At 39.8% G+C, this 21,994-nt stretch overlaps 1 protein-coding gene across 1 annotated transcript in view; it reads left to right on the top strand.

Annotated features, from left to right (window-relative positions):
* The window catches only part of LOC142098537 (solute carrier organic anion transporter family member 4C1-like), a 70,966-nt gene that overhangs the window by 26,612 nt on the left and 22,360 nt on the right, over positions 1-21,994 (top strand). The window contains exons 2-5 of the mRNA XM_075181377.1: positions 2,695-2,958; positions 6,746-6,940; positions 10,761-10,857; positions 11,954-12,075. Of these exons, the coding sequence (XP_075037478.1) occupies positions 2,695-2,958; positions 6,746-6,940; positions 10,761-10,857; positions 11,954-12,075 (678 nt within the window). The remainder of the gene's footprint in view (positions 1-2,694; positions 2,959-6,745; positions 6,941-10,760; positions 10,858-11,953; positions 12,076-21,994) is intronic.

Here is a 21,994-nt window from a genome sequence, read left to right as displayed (position 1 = left end):
CCCCCCCCAAGGAGAGAGCCCACAAAGTGTCGTAATTGGAAATACTCGTAGAATTTAGGATGGAGCCTTGGATATTTAGAGCGTAGGTCATCCCAGGAGATAAAGGCCCCCTGAACTAATAGGTCTCCAACAAATCGAACTCCCGCAGTGAGCCATGAACTATAGAAGGCAGAGGAGAGGCCAGGAGGAAAGGCAGGGTTACCCCAAAGAGGTAGGACAGTAAGAGAAGACACCGGTATCTTGAGATGGGGTCGGCAGATCTCCCATATTGCAGCTGAGAATAGAAGGGTAGGGCATTGGGAGGCAAGGGGAGATCTAGTTTGTTTTGAGAGACCCCACATACGGGACAAGATTGGAAAATTAAGATAAGCGGATTCGATGTCAACCCATGACAGTGCCGCGGGGGGGGGGGGGGGGCAAAGGAGGCTACGACTTGGCTCAAATGAGCCGCCCAATAGTAAATTTTCAAATCCGGGAAGCCCCTACCACCACCTCTGGTGTGTCTCTTTAAGAGAGCCAGCTTAATCCTGGGAGACCAGCCATTCCAGATGAACTTAGAGAGACATTTTTGGATAGATGCCAGATCCGAAAGGGGGACTCGGACAGGGAGGGTCTGGAAATAGTAGAGAAGCTTAGGAAGGAGGTTCATTTTGACTAAGATAATCCTGCCCAGCTACAAAATGATCAGTGAGCGCCAGGAGAGCAATTCAGACTTGATCTTAGCAAAGAGGGCCGGGTAGTTCTCCCGGTAGAGGGAGTCATAGGAGTCGGTAATGAAGATACCTAAGTATTTAATTTTCTTTCTCTGCCATCGAAAGTTAAAGCGGGAGGTGAGTACCAATCCCTCAGGGGAGGGAATATTAAGGAGAGCCTCCGATTTCGAAATATTGATCTTGTACCCTGAGAGGTGCCCATAATGGTGTAATATGCCAAAGAGTCCAGGGAGACACTTCTCGGGCTGCAGGAGAGTCAGAAGGACATCGTCCACAAAGAGAGAGAGCTTACTCTCCAGAACATCCTTACTTTTAAAGTACTAGTCAAACTAGGAAAACAGATTTTAGAAGTTAATTTAATCAAGTGCAGCTAAAGTAAAGTACTTGGTCTGAAACCACTGTAATCCTAGAGTCAACAATGGGTGGAAAATCCAAATGTGGTATGCTCTATATATTGTACAGTTAAGAAATTTTACAGGGTTATGCAAGGTTTGTAGCCCTGTAATGCAAGGTTGATAGCCCGGTAAAGTCCAATATACCTAATTATTTATATTACCTAATACCTAAATGCCTACTTATTTATAGTACCTAATACTTAAAAACCTAATTATTTATACAGAAAGAGGGAGATAGTATCGCACTAGGACTAGAACCATCCTCATTTTAGCATAATGTATTAAGAAAATTCCAGGAGGGGGTGCCCTTCCAATATAAAGTCGAACGATTACAAGGGAAAATTAGAGTATTTATATCTAATATACTTTATGTCTTATTCTCGGAATTAAAAATAGGATATATTTATCTGCCGATATGTTCCAAAGTCCAACTACATTTTAATATCTCTTTTCTATACTTCTCATCACTTTATGTTTTTAATATTTCGCCTATTTGTGATTTGTATAATAAAGGCTTATTTTGCCCAAGAATATAATTTTTTATTGTCACTTAGTTGGTAACATTATATATGAACAAATTTTCTCGAACTGGAGTGCCTTCCATCTATATACTAAGACCATACTCTTTTTTTCCTTGTAAACCTAATTATTTGTAAAGTGACCCTCAGTCATTTCAAAATAATTCTTGGGACCAGTTATTTCACAAGATGTCACCTTGAAGACAGTGTTCTCTGGCATCAATTGTATACAGTATATAGCTCTATTTTCATTGTTATGTATATTTAACTATGACTTTAGGTTCTTTAATTATGGAACTTCATTGATTCTCTTGATTTTCCGTCATACTTTGATAAACTGTCTGTAAGACTGAAAATGTTTAATGAACTGTCATATATTATCCACTCTGATAAACTGTCTTATCCTTGTTTATATGTCTTATATGTGTTGCACGTTTTTCTATGTATTTACACGGTCGATACCATAGTTCTTGACTGAAGTACGTTCGCTAGTTGTATATTTATATAAGTAGTCGAGGTACCTTCATATATTTGCCATAACAAAACAATACATTTAAATGATCTGTTTTTCTAATTAAATGAATTACAAGTTCATTGACCCAACAAGCTCAGCTTTTCACCAATTGCAAAGCTATGTCAAATGCAAGGAAATTATCATACATGTGTAAAATTGGTTATAGTATTTTGTGTTTTGTTCATATGGGTTAGTGTTTACTTATATAATTATATTTTTGAACAAGAACAAAAGTTCCAGGAAAACAAACTCAATGGCAACTTAATCTGTCCCTATAGTCTTTTGTGAAGCAGAAATCTACCTGTCCAAATAGATTACATTATCTCACATAAGTTTTCAAATGCAGTTTCTACTTAGGATGCAAGGGAAATACATAGTTATGAAATTAATTTAAACTCTAATTGTGATGCAGATACAGTAGCATTCCTTTGTAGTAGAAATAGAACTTCATTTTAATACATGTTTTTGGTTGTTACACTGTACGTATCTTCTTACCAAACTAATTTTGTGTCAAACTGCTGTTAGTTATGCTGATCCTTGCTTTTCTGTTTCAGGTACCGCTGTCAATGGCTTGGTAAATGTTGTCATTTCCACTATTGAGAAACGCTATGATTTGAAAAGCTCCCTTACTGGGATAGTCGCAGCCAGCTATGACATTGCATTTTGTCTTTTGTCACTTTTTGTGTCTTTTTACGGACAAAGAGGGCACAAACCAAGATGGCTTGCCTTCTCAGCTCTAATGATTGGATTAGGATCATTAGTGTTTGCAATACCTCATTTTACTACTGGAAAGTACGAGTATGGGAACAAATATAATGGTAAGTTAATAAACAATTTATACAAGCTTCCCAATGTCCCACGTTTAATGTATTTCTCTTGTGGAACATTCAATAATTTGTGAAAAAAATATTTACTGACATTTATTCTATTTTTAAAAACAGACATAGAGGTAGAACATGTGATGCCAATCAGAACAATCAGGTATTAGCATTCTGTAGTCTGACTGCACTAAACAGCTGAAATCTGATATCTTATTGGTTGCTGTTAAGAGTGCATGCTATCACCGATCATAGAAGAACATATTGTAGAATTCTATCTACAATAGTTACTGCATCAGTACAGTTTAAAATCCATAATTACAATACAGATATATGTTTGACATAGTATTTTTACTTATACAATAATGCTTCAATATATCTTCAATTACATAATCATACACACAAAATAAAGCAAACAACATATAAAAGTTGAATATGGGTGATAAAATATCTGAAAGCAGGTACATTAACGGCTGTTACTGATTTCTTCATTAATGTGTATAAGTACCTTCCTTACGTGTATGTATGCGTGTATTCCACATAACATTATGATTCCAATGTTAATAGCGTTAGCTCAGTATTCTCATCCAGTATAGAGCAGTGATACCCTGATATTATAATCTAGTGCAGAATTCTTATAAACAATATAACAATCTAGCGCAGATCCTTACCACATAACCGCTGCTCGCCATGCATATATCACAGCTGGCGCCTAATATATAACTTGCTTACTATACAATATTATGCTGCCAGTATATGACTCCAGATATCACACACAGAGCTATAACTCCTATTATCATGCACATAACTATCTTCACTGCTTCCAGTATAACTATATATCATGTTGTTTCTATATAACCACATATCACGCTGTTTCTGTATAAAGCCACGTATCATGCTGTTCCTGTATATAAAAGGATATAGAAAGAAGGAGTATCTTAAGCGAAATATTAAAATATCGAAAGAAAGATTTTTATTTTATTTTTTTTAAATAAGAAAAGTAATTTCAAAATTGTGTATATTACACAATAACAACATGACCCTGTTGGTGCATAAAATGTAACAATTATCAATTCATACTACATATACCACATGATGGAAATATTTTTATTTCAAATCTTATATCATCCCTCCTATGTATAATATCAGCACGGTGGCTAAGTGGTTAGCACTTCCGCCTCACAGCGCTGGGGTCATGAGTTCAATTCCCGACCATGGCCTTATCTGTGTGGAGTTTGTATGTTCTCCTCGTGTTTGCGTGGGTTTCCTACCACACTCCAAAAACATACTAGTAGGTTAATTGGCTGCTATCAAAAATTGACCCTAGTCTCTCTCTGTCTGTGTGTCTGTGTCTGTCTGTGTGAGTAAGTTAGGGAATTTAGACTGTAAGCTCCAATGGGGCAGGGACTGGTGTGAAGGAGTTCTCTGTACAGCGCTGCGGAATCAGTGGCGCTATATAAATAAATGGTGATGATGATGGTGGTGATGATGATGAATTATTTCTTGAGGGCTATAAATTATGATTTACACTCATTGGCTATTTACTGTACTGTAAAGAAAAGACACAGCGCTACTGCTGATCATCTCTATTTCTAGTAAAAGGATCACACTCAGGCAGAGGTATGCCTACAATGAGTCAACCAGATATAATATGAGATTTATGATCCTTCCACCTTCCCAATACAGAGCGTAGGGTTGGATTTCCGTGAAAGTTGGATGTTCAACGGAAGTAAACAACGGAAGTAAGATAAGGGCGTACACACATAAGTGTTACATGTACCCTAAACATACAGCCTATGCGGTGGATGCTTGACACCTGGTGAAAACATATGTGCTTATGATGATGATCATCCAGGGGCAAACACAGGATTTGTAGTGAGGGGTTTCCACGCCAGGCCGCCAGTGGGCGGGAGCAGCATGCATGGAAGCGTGGCTATAATTTTAGACAGTGTTTGGCTGCTCTCCAACCCTTCCTATCCCCATCATATACATACCATGTTAGGTGCACGCAGCTCTGCATTTTTGAGCACAGCCATGTGAAGCAGGGCATACTTCCCAACTGTCCCTACAGTCTGGACAAAGCACTGACTGAGTGTGTCAGAACAGTTGTCAGACTGTCCTGCTCTCTCCTACCTGTTCTTGCTGCTTTCACTACTTGTTGCTGCTGCTCGTGTCCAAAGCTCAGCTGCTGCTTGTCTGGATCCTGGAATGTTGAGTCCCTGTTTGAAAAAAGGACAGGTACATGATATAAAAATCCCAGCAATGATTGAACACAGTAGGCCTCCCTCCCCCAAAGCAGCCCGAATTAAATCAAAATCACACACATTTAATAATTAGGCCTTCCAGCAACCAAACTGGACAGTAAATTAATGTCATTCACCTTTAATAAAAAAATCAATTTCCCCACAAACAACCCCAACATTAAATTAATAGCATTTACATTTAATAAATAAACCTATTTCTTCTCAAACATTAAATAATTTGCATTCACTTTTAAGAAATAGCAATCCTTCTTCCCAAACTCAGCCACACATTCAGTTAATAGCATCCAAACCACCCTAGTATTAAATAGATAGTTCCATCGTTCCACCCTTTACCCCTTTACTCCATAACCCCATTATTAAATTAAATCTTTCCAACCTTTACCCCAACAATAAATTAAAAGCTCCCGCTCTCAATCTACTATGAAATTAATATTTCACACCCCATCTACAACACAGAAAATACCCCCCTACACTTACAATAAAATCTCTTTTTCCCTCCTCCCCCACCCTTATATTAAAAGCGTCTCTAAGCCTATGTTTATAAAGGAACTATTGTACTTATACATTATATCCCCCCACTTACACACTTACATTAAAAGCACATAATAACCCCCCCCCCACACACACAAACTCACATTCACACACTTACACCCTTACCCTCTTCATCTAGTGATGTGTCTTGTGTCCTCCCGCTGCACACATGAGACATGCTGGCAGTGGGAGAGAGGGGTGGGGACACACAGCAGAGGAGAGATGGCTGTGAACGTTGCGGACAGAAACGATCTACACACAAGCTGCAAAGTGGCTGGTCCTGTGGGCAGGGTGCAGCTACCTCAAGCATACAGTGCTCCAGGCTGGAAGGGGGGTTTCCAGCAACTAGAAAAGCCACCCTGGGTTTCCCTATAATTCATCAGCGTGGATCTTTGCAGTCTAAATAAAAAAATACATTTTAGAAAACATCCTGCCAATTCCAAAGTGAGCCAACCACCAGCGCTCATAGCCTGAGCTGGAAACTGCTAATATGGGGGGAGGGAAGGGGGCAAAACACAAAACTCACAACCAGCACCTGGCTATGGCAGACTGGTGACAAATGAATACCAAATATTTAGCCAGGACAGAGGTGTACCTAGTCAATGTGCTTCCTGAGGCAGTAACTGCAATTGCACCCTTCTCTTTTTTTACAAAACTTACTGTAATCATTTAGTGGTGTGCATTATAATAGACAAATAGTGTCCCTTTTATTGTTACTATTTCTATCATCAATGCAGAATCCACTAATTTAGGCTTCGTAAAAAAATAATTACTCACATTGTGCTACCCCCAAAAACCTGACTCTGTATGACTCATATATACACTTATTTTATTTAGTAAAATGAAATATGAACTGTATACATAGCTACAAATTATTTAATGTCCATACTTATATAAACTCCATAATTTCTGTTTCAAGTGAAAAACATATGTGGTGAAAGTATTACTGACAATCACTGAATGTTTAATGAACAATGTGTTTTCATTTTTAGATTTCTGTGCAGCATCAGGAAATAACAGTAGTACGGAGATCTGCACTGACAAAAAAAGTTCCTCCCTCTCAAACTACCTATATGTCTTCATTTTGGCTCAGCTGCTAATGGGAGTTGGTGGAACTCCTTTGTATACTCTGGGAACGGCATTTTTTGATGACAGCCTTCCAACACATAAATCTTCCTTGTACATAGGTAATGACATTTCTTGATAGCAACATTTGAATACTTCTGTTGATATTACAAATCTCCTTTATACAGTAAATTTGTATTATTACTGATACTGTACTTCTTCCATGTTCTTCCTGTAAGAGTTCATACTGGCAAGTTGATATTATCCTCCTGGCTATGGATACATGTGGACTACCTCCAAAAGCTGTTTATGATGTTTGTTTTTATTGGCATGAAAAGTTTTCCACAATTCATTTTATTTTTTCTTCACCTTATTTCTGCCCGTCTTTCCTATTTAGTTGGTTATTCATAATTAAATAAGTTAAAGGTTTTCCGTAATATCATAAACATTAAGATCTGAAATTACGTCAGCAAACACAATCTTTCCTTTGTAGAAAAAAGACAATTTGTATTTACCATGGATAGGAAAATATTCCTAGTTTATCTTTTAAGCCACCAGAACCTTTTTCTTTAGGCAAGGAAAACAGCAGCATGAAAATGTATGAAACAGTTCTTTGGGGAAGGGAGTCTTTTACTTCACATATAACATAATGGCAGTAGACACCAATATAAAGTCACACAATAGGGAGTTAGGCAACCATGTGCGGCAAGTACAGTCTGTATGAGCCATTAAGTATACCATGGTCTGGAATTGTGCTGGAGTGATGGAGTCCCATTCTTCTTCCAGATGGTCACTCAGCTTCTGCTTAGTTAATAGAGGTGAAAACTCTGTATCATCCGTTGTTCTAGATTATACCATAAATGCTCGATTGGGTTCAGATCTGGTGACCCAGAAAGCAGTAACATATGAATAAAATCAATGTCATGTTGTTACGCCCAGGGGAGTCGCTCAGCCAGTATTACCAATAGCTTAGCAAGACGCGGAGTCTAACAGTCTCTCAGGTCTTCACCAAGAACAGCTGCAAGGCAGGATGGGCTTGGTTGCTGAGAAACTGCAGGTCACGGCCCCTACTAAGCCTACAGACGTGAGACACAGGTAGACAAGCGGCAATATAACACTGGAAAGGTACCTGCAGCTGAAGTCAGATGTACAGCGGAGAATCCCCCAAGGAGTAGTGAAGTACAGCTGGGTCTGGTGCACAATAGCAGATGTCCGTAGTGCCAAACAAAGACCCAATAGAATAGTGAGGTCCAAGTCGGTTCTGGCACACAGGAACAGATGACAGTCAAGTCAAAGGGAAGTCCAGCAGAATAGTGAGGTCTGAACCGGGTCTGGTACACAGCAGATGACATCCGTGCCAAGGGAGGTCTAATCGGATAGTCTGATCCAAGCCGGTTCTGGTTCACTAGGAAGTCACAGGAGATGCAGGGAGAATCACAGGGAGCAAATACAGGAAGCCAGGAGTCAGGTATGTAACCTGTTGCTCTGACACAGGGCTTGTGTCAGAGCATGATTTATATACAGAAGACAGGAGGAGTTTTAAATTCCCCACCGGGAGTCACGTGATCGGCACAGCCGCAGCCCAGAAGTGACAGGCGGCCGGCCGTGCAAAGATGGTGGATCGGGTGAGTATTACACATGTTCATCAAATCAGCGGCTTATGCACTGCATCCCATCTATGGTATCCCACTCTGCTGAGTTCCTGTCCAGCTATTGCCTGGCACTGAGGATTAATGCATGGACATCATGATCCTGGAGTATGAGCTTCTGCCCATCACTTTAACACAATAGCTCATGAAGCATTAGCAAAAAAACTTCCTTGGTCCCTGAAGCTTCTGCCAAACATATGCAACAACTACCATCTTTTCAAAGCCACTGAGGTCCCCACTTGCAGCCATGCTTGCCATAATTATAGACAACTAGGGCAGTCAAGCATTCTTTACCTACCCCCTTACCCCAGTGTGGTGTTATTTTCTTAATTAACACATGAGGCATACCTGTGTGGAAGTCTGTGCTTTCAATACACTTGATTTCCCTCATTTATCCATATGTTTTCTTTTTTTTTGTCCACTATCTATATATCAATGTCTTACCAAACCTTATTTTTGCACAAGATATATAGATCAACTTGTAAGAGCTTTCCTACATATATTCATTGTATCATGTTGTAAATCATAGAATTACACTTATAAAATGCTTTACACAAAACTGTGTAATTTATTTCATTATGACTTGCAGGATATCAAGGCCCATTATGCTTTAAAAATATTTGAGTCCACTTGCAAAACAGACTATGCTTCTCATAGAGCCATTGTAAAGCGTTACTTGCTTCTTAGGATCAAGTTTCCTTTTGTTTCCTATTGAATGTGAATAATAAAGAATGTTGTAGAACTGCATTCTCTGTGTTCCACAAATGGAAAGACTTTTAACATTACAAAATAAGATATTCACCCAAACTTTAAAATAAGTATTTTTTAGTGATTTGAGTGGTGATCCGCAATTCACCAAATCTAGTACATGCAAATCACCCTGTAAATCATTATTTTTTAAAACCTGAAAAACCAAAGTTGCCAAACATTTCAAAATCTCAAAAATCCACAGGTTCTGCACTGTAAAGGATAGAAGAAAGGGAGTAGTATAGTAATGAATGATTTAGTAAACCACAGGCAGAAATGAAATAAGCACACATAGGGCCTGATTCAGAGTGATACTGTTTGCATAGTGTATCTTTGTGTGTTTTGCAAGGCACTTAAAACAGGGTGGCCCCTATGATTTAATATTGTTATAATTTTAGACAAATACATAGGTAATACTGTATGCACAACTTTAAGATGCACAAAGCTCTGTCTTCACAAGCAATAGAGTGTGAAGCGGGACATACCTCCCAACTGTCCTTGTAGTCGGACCAAATCCTGACTAAGCGAGACAGATACCCATATTCAGGACTACCCCACTAGATTTGTCACTTTCACCACCTGTGGCTCCTGGTGTCTTTAGCTCAGTTGCTGCTTGTCTGGATCCTGGAATTTTAGGGGCCCTATTTGGAAACAAAATGGGTATATGAAATTTAGAAAACTCCAGCCAGCCCTGGCGTTAAATCAATAGCACCCACATTTAATAATTAAGCTACCCTCCAACCCCAAAATTAAATTAAGAGTATTCACATTTGATAAATAGATCTGTTTCCCTCCAACCCGCCCTGTCATTAAATTAACAGCATACACATTTAATAAATATACCTATTTCCCTCCCTCCAAACAACCCCAGCAATAAATGAATTGCATCTACATTTAATAAATATAACCATTTACCACAATCATCACCAGCATTAAATAATGCATATACAAATTTATTTAATAGCCCTCCTTCCCAAACTCAGCCCCACCTTCAATTAATAGCCCCACCATCACCCCACAAACAAATTAATAGCACCCACCATTAAATAATTAGCTCAGACCCACAGTCCACCTTTAAATTAATAGCCTACCTTCCACCCAAATTACATTAGAGACCCCCCACCCCAGGAATAAATTAGTAGCATTTACGTTTAATAACTATACCTATTTCCCGCAACCATCACTGCCATTAAATAATTCTTATTCACATTTAATAAATAGACCTCATTCTCCCTAAACAGAAGATTAAAAATAGTATTTAACAAATGATGAGTGCAATAGTTGATTTCTAGCAATGCAGACATTGAAGGTAGACTGTGGATTAGTTTCTTTGACTTACACATGTAGTACAAAATTACTACAGTAACGTACCCACATACGTATTCCAAGAGCAGTTGCTATGGTAACTGCATATAACCCAGCTATAATTAAAGTGAGTACTTATGTAAAGTTACAAATATGTATATATAACAGATTTTAACAGCATTTGTAAGAAAATAAAATTAAATAATCATTAAACAATGAATAATGAATCTCCTTTTTCCAGGTATTGCATACGGAATGTCTGTAGTGGGCCCTGCAGTTGGATACTTGATAGGTGGACAGCTGTTGGATATTTACATTGATTTTGAAAAAGTATCAAGGCAAGTAGAGTATATATAGATAATAATGAACTTTTTTTCCTTTACTGGTTTTTGGAACGCTTTGGATAACTTGTTTCCAGATAAGAAGTCCCATGTGCATACTTGCTAACTTTCTGGTTTTAAAGATCAGAACATATTTAGTCTTGTCCCAGATCTGGTGCACATGTATGTACCCTTGCGACACATGCATAAAAGTTGATGCAATGTAGGGCTTGGGTGGCTGTTAAGTAAAATTAAGACAAACAGAGGATGTGGGACAATAGATCAGGAGAACCAGAGCAGGACAGGAGAGTGGACTGAGGAGAAAGTGGACATCAAGTCTCATGTTGTTTGGCATTCCATGTTATTGCAATATTTGCATTTAACTAATTGTGGTTGAATGGAGAGTTTTGTCTTTTCCAGCTAGGATAAAAGAACAAAGAATTTCTGGTTTATTTTCCATTTTTTTCATAGTGTTTAAAGCAGTGTTTTTGATCAATACTTAGAAACCTAAGACTACAATAATCAATTTGATACAAGGTCTATTGAATTAGCAAAATTACCAGGCACCCAAAAAAAAATCACTTACTAGACCTGGTTCTAGAACTTAACTTTTGCCTTCTTTAAAATAATGTGAAGTTGGGGTCTCTCAGAAACTGTCCTGCAAATGTATTTAGGCACACATGCCTAATAGACATTACCTAAGAGCATCTTTTTGTAGTAGGTAAAGGTATGGAGAAAAGGGAGCAGCCAAAATTAGGGACATATTGTAAAAAGCATGCTACATTATAGACAAGTCATAGACATTATGTATTTAATAAACAATAAATATGACTACATAGTGAGGTTGAAATAATACACAAATCCACCAAGTTCTATCTTTTCTAATTTATTAATTTGTTGATTGAAAGAAACACAAAACAGACCACTCAGCAGGGTACCAACATTGAACTCTTTGGATCAGTAGCCCTTATTGTGTTATGTAATTGTCATATTTTCTTTGAATATTAAGTAAGCGATTGAATATTTTTTTTAGCAAATTAGGATTATATTATATTATGACGAACAGATAATGCATAACATTGACACTTACTTTCTATTAATATGTTTCCTGAAGTGTGCCACTTTCGGCAGATGACCCCCGATGGCTTGGTGCATGGTGGATTGGATTTTTAATCATAGGGCTAATGACGTGGCTGTTGATTGTTCCTTTCTCCTGTTTCCCAAAACACTTACCAGGTAAATAACTGACTTTACAGAATCCAGTTAATGCATAACTTAATTATTAATTCCAGCATTTTTATTGTTATTTTTAAATGTAAAACACTACAAACATTACAGCCCATTAACTGTATGTGAAATCAAACAAAATTCAATTCCAACATACATGGCTTTCAGGCAGCAAGCTGGCCTAGTGGTTAGCACTTCTGCCTCACAGCACTGGGGTCATGAGTTCAATTCCCGACCATGACCTTATCTGTGTGAAGTTTGTATGTTCCCCCCTTGTTTGCGTGGGTTTCCTCCAGGTGCTGCGGTTTCCTCCCACACTCCAAAAAAACATACCTGTAGGTTAATTGCCTGCTAACAAATTGACCCTAGTCTGTGTGTCTGCCTGTGTGTGTGTGTTAGGGAATTTAGACTGTAAGTCCCAATGGGGCAGGAACTGACGTGAATGAGTTATCTGTACAGCTCTGCGGAATTAGTGGTGCTATATAAATAAATGATGATGATGATGATGATTCTATACAGTAAAAGTCTGTTGAACATCGGTTGTGTAGATTTATAAGACGCTTCCAAGTTTACAAACATACATATTGAGTACATAAATATTAATAGTTTATGTCTAATGCCATGCATCACGTGTCACGTGACATGGGTGACTGCTGCGTCAGTCATCCACACTATTTCTTCTCATTGATGCCAATGCATAAGGAGAGTCAGTCCACCTACTCCAGATACTTTAACATTTTGGTATAGCCTTTCTGCTAGTGTGTATAAATCTCTTGTGTTCTACCTTTATGTTGACCAACTTAATCAAGTTTTGAATTTTCAGACTACTTGGTACCAACCATAGTCTAGCTATACAAACCTTAGCTATCATAAATAAATTCAGTAGATATTGTTGTGTCACTCTATTTGTCATAGTTTTTAAGTGCAACTCAAAAATGCATGTAGCCGTAGAATGTAAATGTATTGAAACACCAGTCTTTTTGATACACCTAATAACTTGAAACCAGAAGTTTTAAATTTTTGGGCAACCTCAAAGGAGATGCCAAATGGTCCCACACACACATAGAGCCACACTTCAGACTATTTTCTTGCCAAATGTCACCTCTCTAAGCAGAGTAAGATACGCCCTTTGTAAAATATACACTTGTATTTGCTGAAATTTCAGTGATGCAGTGGCATGGCGTGAACTACTCAGGAGAATTCCCTGATCTTTGTCAGTAAAGATGTCAGGATCTGCCTACAAGCCCTTTGCATTGCATGCTGCTTTTCCTGGCAGTTCCTGCCCTTTGGATTTTATTATTATTATTATTATTTATTTATTTTTATTTATAGGGTGCCACTAGGTGTCCGTAGCGCCGTACAGGGACAGACAGAAACACGATATAGGGTGAGACAGCACGGTACAGTTAACAAAAAGCACAGTAACTCCGAAGCTCAATGTACAGCTAGATGAGAGGTGAGAGCCCCCAGCGGGGTAGAGAGAGGGGTAGAAGGCAGGAGGACCTCGTGGAAGAGACAAGGAGCTGAAGAGCAGAGTTAAGGTGGTGGAGAACAGAAGGAGAGGAGGCCCTGCTCGAAGGAGCGTACAATCTAAGGGGAGGGTAGGACGGACAGAGACGCAATGGTAGGAGGAGGGATTGGGGAGAACAGAGGCAGAGACGGAGAGGGGGGGAGAGGAGAATGAAAAGGAGGGAGGTAAGAGGGGGACAGGAGGGAGGGCAGGATTGGGAGGGGGTAGGAGGAGACTGGGAGAAGGTCAATTAGGTGGGGACTGGAGGGCTTTAAGGAAGAGGTGGGTTTTTAAGGCCCATTTGAAGCTGGACAGGTTGGGGGAAGTTCTGATGGAGCGGGAGAGCTGGTTCCAGTGGAGGGGGGCAGCGTGGGAGAAGTCTTGGATGCGAGCATGGGAGGGGTAACCAGGGGGGAAGAGAGGCGGCGGTCGTTAGCCAAGCGCAAAGGGCGGGATGGAGCATGAATGGAGATTAGGTTGGAGATGTAGGGAGCAGTGGAGTTGGAGAGGGCCTTGAAAGTAAGAGTGATGAGCTTGAACACGATTCTGTAGGGGATGGGGAGCCAGTGGAGGGATTGGTAGAGGGGGGAGATAGAAGAGGAGCGACGAGAAAGGAAAATGAACCGAGCGGCAGCATTGAATACGGAGCGAAGGGGAGCGAGATGAGAGCGGGGGAGGCCAGTAAGGAGGAGGTTACAGTAGTCCAAGTGGGAAATAATGAGAGAGTGGACAAGAGCTTTATTATATATATATATATATATATATATATATATATCTATATATATATATATATATATAGTGGTAGTACCTCTCTTCACCAGAGGTGCTGCTATTGTGCCTTCCTTGTTTGTACTAGGGGTTAACCTCCTCATTAATTGTCCCTTATACCTGGGTGTGTCCCTACTTATACCTGTCACTCCGAGCATACATTGCTGGTTATTGTTGTTCCATGCTGTTATTGCTTTTCCATGCTGCTGTTCTTCTGGTTTACCTGCTGCCTGGGATCTCTTTACATCAGCTGCTTGCCTGCATCGGCCGTGTACCCGAAATTTACATTCTGCATTTCCCTGCAATGCTCATTACCTACACCATCTGGTCTGTACTTCCCAGCAATAAACATCATGTGTTTCACCATATTCCTGTCTCTTTAGCTGTATTTCTGCATTGAAGTGTGACAAAAGGGGAATAAATCCGACTCCCATTTCCCTCCTAACTGTATTAGGTCACAGATATTTTATACACTTAATAGATAGGAGTAAAGGAATGAGGTTACATAGTAACATAGTTGATGAGTTTGAAAAAAGACACCAGTCCATCAAGTTCAACCTAATTTGGATCTCCTGCGATCCCTCACTTATATGTGAAACTGATCCAGAGTAAGCAACAAGCCAATCTGTTTAAATTGTGAAAATCTCCCCAGACTCAATATTGCAGTCCTATTTTTACCCTATATCCACTACTATCCTTCATTTTAATTAATGGTTGTATCCCTGGATGCACTTTTCCGCTAAAAATTTGTCTAACCCTTTCTTAAACATATCTATTGAATCTGCCATCACAACCTTCCCTGGCAATGAATTCCATATATTTACTGCCCTTACTGTAAAGAACCCCTTCCTTTGCCGGTTGTGAAATTTCCTCTCCTCTAACCTTAGGAGGTGACCGCATGTCCTGTGTATAGTCCTTGGGGTAAAAGGTTGAAGTAGTTTTTTTACTGGAGCTTCCATAAGATTCGGGACTCTGTTTTCAAGTCTAAATTGAAGGTAGTAGAAAAACATTATTCTGGATATTTCAAATTCCCCTCTTAACTGCTCAAAGGATTTGAAGGCATCACCTGAATACAGTTGTCACACAGTGGTCACCTCCCGCCAGAACCTAAGAGAGTTTCCTCCCATAGACAGCAATTCTTTAAGTCTATTATTACCGCACAAAGAGGTGCAAGATTCTAGAGCTTCCTCATCTGACATTTTATTGATTGATTTTCAAATTCTCACAGCCTGTACTAATATTGGGGCTGTGCATTTATGAGTTGTGCCTGACAGTTAAGCCAGTAGTGGCGTGTGACCACTCTTCACCTGTCTTACAAATCCCCACTGTAGATCATGATAATCAGGATCTGAAACCCATAATTTTAGGTGGGCAAGTTGTGAAGCATGATAATAAAGTCATAGATTGGGGAGAGGAAGACCCCACCAAATTTCTAGACCTGTATAAGGAACTTAATTTTACTTTAGCTCCTTTTCCTCCCATACCAAAAAAGTGAGATATTCATCAATCCTATGAAAAATAAAGTGCAAGATAAAAACCTGGGCTTGTTGGATTACATAAAGTCATTTGGGTTGTATCATCATCTTAATTAATTTTTTTTCCTCAGAAACAGAGCGAGGTAGCTTCTGCCAGGTATGGATTTTAGACTTAAGAAAATCAATTTGAGGTTGTATATTCAGGTGCGCATAGTCCGATATATTGATAGTGATCCATATGCACAGATATTTGAACTGGAGAGTCCATTTCAGTGGAAATTGATTTGTGTGCATCTCTGGTTATTCCGTTGCCAACGGGAAAATACTAGACTTGTGCCAATTGATTTTCCAAATGCGTTCACCAGCCCCAGCAGGTTTACCATGGAGCAAAAACAGCAGCATTTCATCCACATAGAGGGATACTTTAACCTCTCCATGCGTTGTTACAAGACCTCTTATGTTCAGATTGTTCCTAATCATACATGCAAGGACTCTATAGCTAGCGTGAACAAATTAGAAGACAGAGGACACCCCTGCCTAGTGCCTCTGCCTAATATGAATGAATGAGATACAAATCCATTCACACATATTCTCACTAAGGGTTAGAGTATAGACGCTTAATCCATTTTGTTGTCAAGTGAGTTTGTTGCATCTCTTGGTGACTCCAAAAAATGTGTCATGCCCTCAGCCACCACACGCACTCTAGTTTGGAAGATCCTTGCGTAAGGGATTTGGAGCTTACACAACATAGGCGCAGCAGCCGAGGACCTGATGCGCGACTCTCCGCCGTCCAGCACAGGCGATGATCGCGGGTAAGGCAGGTCAACTAAAAAGACCGTCTTTGCAATTGCGGAAGAGGAGAATCCAGGCTCACAGTAGACACAAGGTACAAGTAACAGGCAGGCATGTCCAGCTCCCTTTATTAACATGACACCCGTACAGGCACTTTGTAGATGGTCAGATTATGCAGTATGCGACATGCAGGACAAATCTCTCAGCAGCAGAATATATTCAGGATATTAAGACTGGAGAGCAAGCTTTTGTGCTTGCTACTCTATGCTTGTCCAGGCCACGCTCCATATTTCAGCAGTTTTTAATTGCAAAGGACAGATTGCAAACAGAAATCTTACAACACAGTTGTGTTTGAATTTTGATTAAAAAATTTTTTAAAAAATATTTTTTTATTTGCTTGACACCTTATCACACCACTTTGAGTAGCCTTATATAAAAGATGGCTTGATCCAGAGACATGGGCACCTTGGCCGCTGCTGCTGTTAGGGACTATGCAGCACTTGTAAGCATACTATACTGTAATATACTTGAGAACTATATCTATTCTGAGAAGTGAGCAACTCAAAGACCCCTCATTAAATATCGGGATCCAGAGGGAGCTGAATGAGGGTCAGGGGACTCACTAGTATTAGCCCCTTCATTTTGGTATAAGCTAGCGCACATTGTTCTATCTGCGATAACATATAAACTCGAGAGAAAGACAGACTAAACTCATTATTACACAAGTCTTAAAGATGGGAAAGAAAAATAAATTAAAAACACTGATTTTAATGTGAACAGTGAGTATGAAACTCAAAAGTGTACGTCAAACCTCATACACAATTGAGGAATGCGAACTGCAAATATGAACTCTAAATTTCGACCACAAATTAAAACCAGTTTATTGGTAATTATACCATGAATATATTTGTGGCCATTGAATTAGTGAAATTTAATTGAATTTCAAAGCGGTTTGAAATTCGCCCATGCGTTTTTACTCCACACTATGGGGTAAATGTATCAAGGTGTGATTTTGCAAATCCAGCGATTTTCTTAGAAGAGTTGAAACTCGCAGATTTAATGCAATGAACTAAGTTTATTGCGTATCGGAGCTTCTACACAGTAGGAGCAACGATACGCAATGAGTTTAGCTCATTGCGTATCGGAGGTCCTACTGTGTAGAAGCTGCTTGTGGCAGTCCTGCACTTTTTTATTTTCCTTCAATCAAGCAAGAAGAATCGGGGATGTTACAAATATGGGGCCCCCCGGCTGAAGAACAGAAGACTGCAAGCAAGAATGGGGCCCCCTTGGCCAGAAGAACAGAAGTCTGCAATCAACAATGGGGACCCCCTGGCCAGAAGAACAGAAGACATTACAAGCAGGACTTTCGGAATTACAATTATAATTTTGGAATTACAAAAAATTATTTTGAACATGGTCAAGCATGGACTTTTGAAATTACGAATTTATTTTGGACATGGTCAAGCATGGACTTTGGGAATTACAAATTTATTTTGGACTTTGATGGCAGTCATTTTTGGATTGAAAGCTGCTGACAACAGAAGAAAACATCAGTGGTAAGTATAGGGTATTATTTTTAATAAAAATATATGGTGTAAATTAGGGTGTTTACTGTCATTATTGTGGGTTTATTATTTTTATTAAATGTTAGTGGTTTTAACAAGGGTGTTGTGGATTTGTAAACATTTTGGGTTGTGGAACTACAGGTCCCAGTCAGCCCTGGGTGTCAGGGCATGTTGGCACTTGTGGTTCTCCATGTGCCAAGATGCCCTGGCTGCCATGGGTATGCTGGTGCTTGTAGTTATACAAGTGGCAGCATGCCCACACTATTTATGGCAACCTGGCTGGCTGGGACTAGTTCCACAAAACAAAATGGCGTTGGTTTGTTTTTTTAACACTTATATCGCCGTTATTACCCTACATCCACCGCCCAGGGGTGTAGGAAGAGCCCTAGTGCTTTCAGCACTGGGCTGGGTGTCCCTAGGGTGGGGGCCCGCTCATTTTTTTCGGTGGACCCCTCTCCCTAGGGAATCCAGCCCAGCGCTGAACAGCCTGGGGTTGGTTTGTCATTATGGCAGGGGGACCCTGCCGCGTGTCCCCCTGCTATAGTGCCACCAACTCCGGCTGGTTTGCCTAGTGTTGGTTCCTTGAAAATATCGGGGGGACCCCACTCAAATTTTTTCCCGATGTTCACTGAACCAGCAGTAGTCTGCCAGTACTAGGGTTAAGACTAAATAGAGGGGGGACCCCACGCTTTTTTTTTTTTTACCCATGATCTATTTTTGACACTTTTGACAGCTGCCGGAGCTCCTGCAGCTGTATGACAGGCAGTGTAACAGTGATGTGTTTATACAACTTGCTGCTACAACACAGGAGAGTTAGCTAACACGGGAGTGTTTTACATCGCAGCAAATCGCAATAAATGACCAGCGATTTTGAAGATCAGGGTAAAAATCACAGCTTGATACATTTGAGAAAATTTTGACTAAAATCGCGGGTTATCACTTGCGATTATCAGACAAAGCAAAAAGAAAAAAAGAGGTGTCTGAAAGGTGCACTCAAGGAAATTTATAAAAAGTTATAAGATATATACTTTATTGAAACTTAAAATATTAAATCATCCTAACTAGGAAAAGCTTGAGAAATATTTAAAACAAAGAATGTGAAGTGAACAATTATGAGTCTAAAATTGCAGATCTACCGCAATAGGCTCTGTTGTCTAAATCATATATAAATATTTAACAATAATACCTAATAATCAGGCTTTGTTAGTCCCACACTTTATGTTGTGTCATTAGAGTGACCCCAAGAATGTAAAGATTTTTGTCATGGAGAACGTCATACTTGGTATCAGAGGAGGAGATTTACATAGACAACTATTAAGAATGGAGACACAACCAGGGCAACGGTGGTGGCCAATGGGGTCTCATCCTCCCCCTTCTCAATCTCCAACGGAACAAGGCAAGGTTGCCCCCTCTCACCTTTAATTTTTGCCCTTCCAATTGAACCCTTAGCTGCAAAGATACGATCTAATAAGGCTATTCAAGGAATTAAAACAGGGAAATCTGAACACAAAATATCATTGTATGCAGACGATGTTCTCCTGACTCTCTCGGACCCTGCAGTCTCTCTGCCCCCCCTCCTTGCAGATATCAACATGTACAGCATCATTTCAGGATACAAAATAAATCCTCAAAAAACAGAAATTCTTGATTTTTTTCTAACAGGCAAAACTAGATCTTCCCTCTCTCTTCAATTCCCCTTCAAATGGCATCAAAAAAAGATTAAATATTTAGGCATTCACGTCACTAAGCAATACAATCAACTTTTTCAAGCCAATTACCCAAAATTACTCTCCCAGATTAAATCTGATCTTGAAGCTTGGAACCAGCACTTTATTTCATGGATAGGGCGTATCAATTCAGTTAAAATGAACATCTTGCCTAGACTACTATATCTTTATCAAGCCTTGCCAATACGCATTCCCACATACGTTTTCAAATTTTTACAGCACTACACATCGCAATTTATATGGGGCAAAAAACGCCCAAGAGTCCGCCTTCTTGTCCTGCAGAGGTCGGCACGGGGTGGTGGCTTAGGGGTACACAATTTTAGGCAGTATTATTTAGCAGCGCAACTTGCCCAATGTGTGTTATGGAATTCTCCTAGTTCCTCCAGGGTCTGGGTCTCGATCGAAGCAGAAAGCTTGGGTATCTCTTCCTCATCCTCTCTCCTGTGGCTCCCTCGCACCAGTCGTCCACGATCCGTTTCTCATCACCCGATTGTAGCCCACTCGTTATCTATCTGGGATCGAGCAAATGTGAAATTTAACCTTGCTCCTACTCCCAGCCCGGTCATCCCACTTTTTGATAACCCCAAATTTCCACCAGGGTGTATAACTTCATCCTTTGAACACTGGAAACGAAAAGACATACGCTATCTCAACGATATCACCAAAGACACTTCGTTTCCTTCATTTGATGATTTAAAAACAAATCTTAATACTCCAAACACATATTTCTTCCAATACCTACAAGTAAGAAATTTTCATTCTACCAACAAATTAACTCTAGGTCGTAGACCGTTGACCTTTTTCGAAGCGCTTTCGCTCCGGCGATCTTCTACCAAAGGTCTCATTTCCTTACTATACTGGGAACTTAAAGTCCCTGATTCGAACAACCGAGATTCTCATGAGAGGGGTTGGGAGAGGGACCTGGGAGAAACGCTAGACAATGAAGACTGGGAGGAAATTAGAACTAACACAGCCTCCAGTTCAATTTGTGTTAAATTAAAAGAAAATGCTTATAAACTTCTTTATCGCTGGTATTTGGTTCCAACCAAATTACAAAAAATCTTCCCAGATTCATCTAGCACATGTTGGAGAGGTTGTGGCGCAGAGGGGTCCTTCCTCCATATCTGGTGGCAGTGTCCCAGACTTGCCCCATTTTGGACGGAACTTTGGGACTTCGCCTCACAGCTACTGCAGATTGACATCCCGTTTTCTCCCAGGTTTTTCCTTCTTCCTCTCGGGATTCCATCGGCCACTAAACATCAATAGAAAATGTTTCGCCACATAATCTCCGCTGCCCTATGCCAGATTGCTACTGACTGGAAGCAGCCCAATGCTCCAACTTTACAGACGATTATCAGTAGGATTTGGTACGTTTATCAGATGGAATACATGACATGCATAATCCGTAATACCTCTAAGTCATTCACTAAGGTTTGGGCGCCGTGGACCTCATACTTCCAAATCCAAACCCCTTTTGTCATGTCATTCTACAGCATCACTCCATCTGGATCCTTTTTACCCTTCCATGTTCCTTCTCTCCCATCTCTTCTTTTTCTTTTTCTTCTCCCATATTCCACCACACTCCTTCCTCCATCTTACTCTTAGGTGGCCCGCCACGCCGCCACTCCCCCCCCACCCCTTTTACTCTTCTCAGTCTTATTTCTCTTTCTAAAATAGTTGCTTTCTTGAAAAAATTGGGTCAACATTCTCATTAATACTCTTTTCTAACAAGACGCTGTATGTTTTATTGCATATGTATTTTTCAGATGTTTTTTTTTAACACAGTGCTGTATAGAATGTTACTTTTGGTTGACCCTTGCAAAAATAAAATCTTTAAAAAAAAAAAAAAAGAATGGAGACACAAAAAATCTTTTTAATGGGGAGTATGTCTCCTAAGGGCTTGAATGACTATAATAGTTACACTGCATTTTTATAAACAACTTGACATTATAATTACTACATGTTAGAATGGGTGGACTGTGTTCTTTTTGTCCATCTAGATCTAACATTCTCCTATTCCCCGACAATGTTTCAGGAGATGTATTTATTTGGTCTCGCCATATGAAGTCCCTAGTTAATAGCTATTCATAA

Source organism: Mixophyes fleayi, chromosome 1, assembly GCF_038048845.1.
Source record: "Mixophyes fleayi isolate aMixFle1 chromosome 1, aMixFle1.hap1, whole genome shotgun sequence".
NCBI lineage: Eukaryota > Metazoa > Chordata > Amphibia > Anura > Limnodynastidae > Mixophyes > Mixophyes fleayi.
Note: the sequence above shows the minus strand (reverse complement) of the source record. Positions and strands in the feature narration are given on the sequence as shown.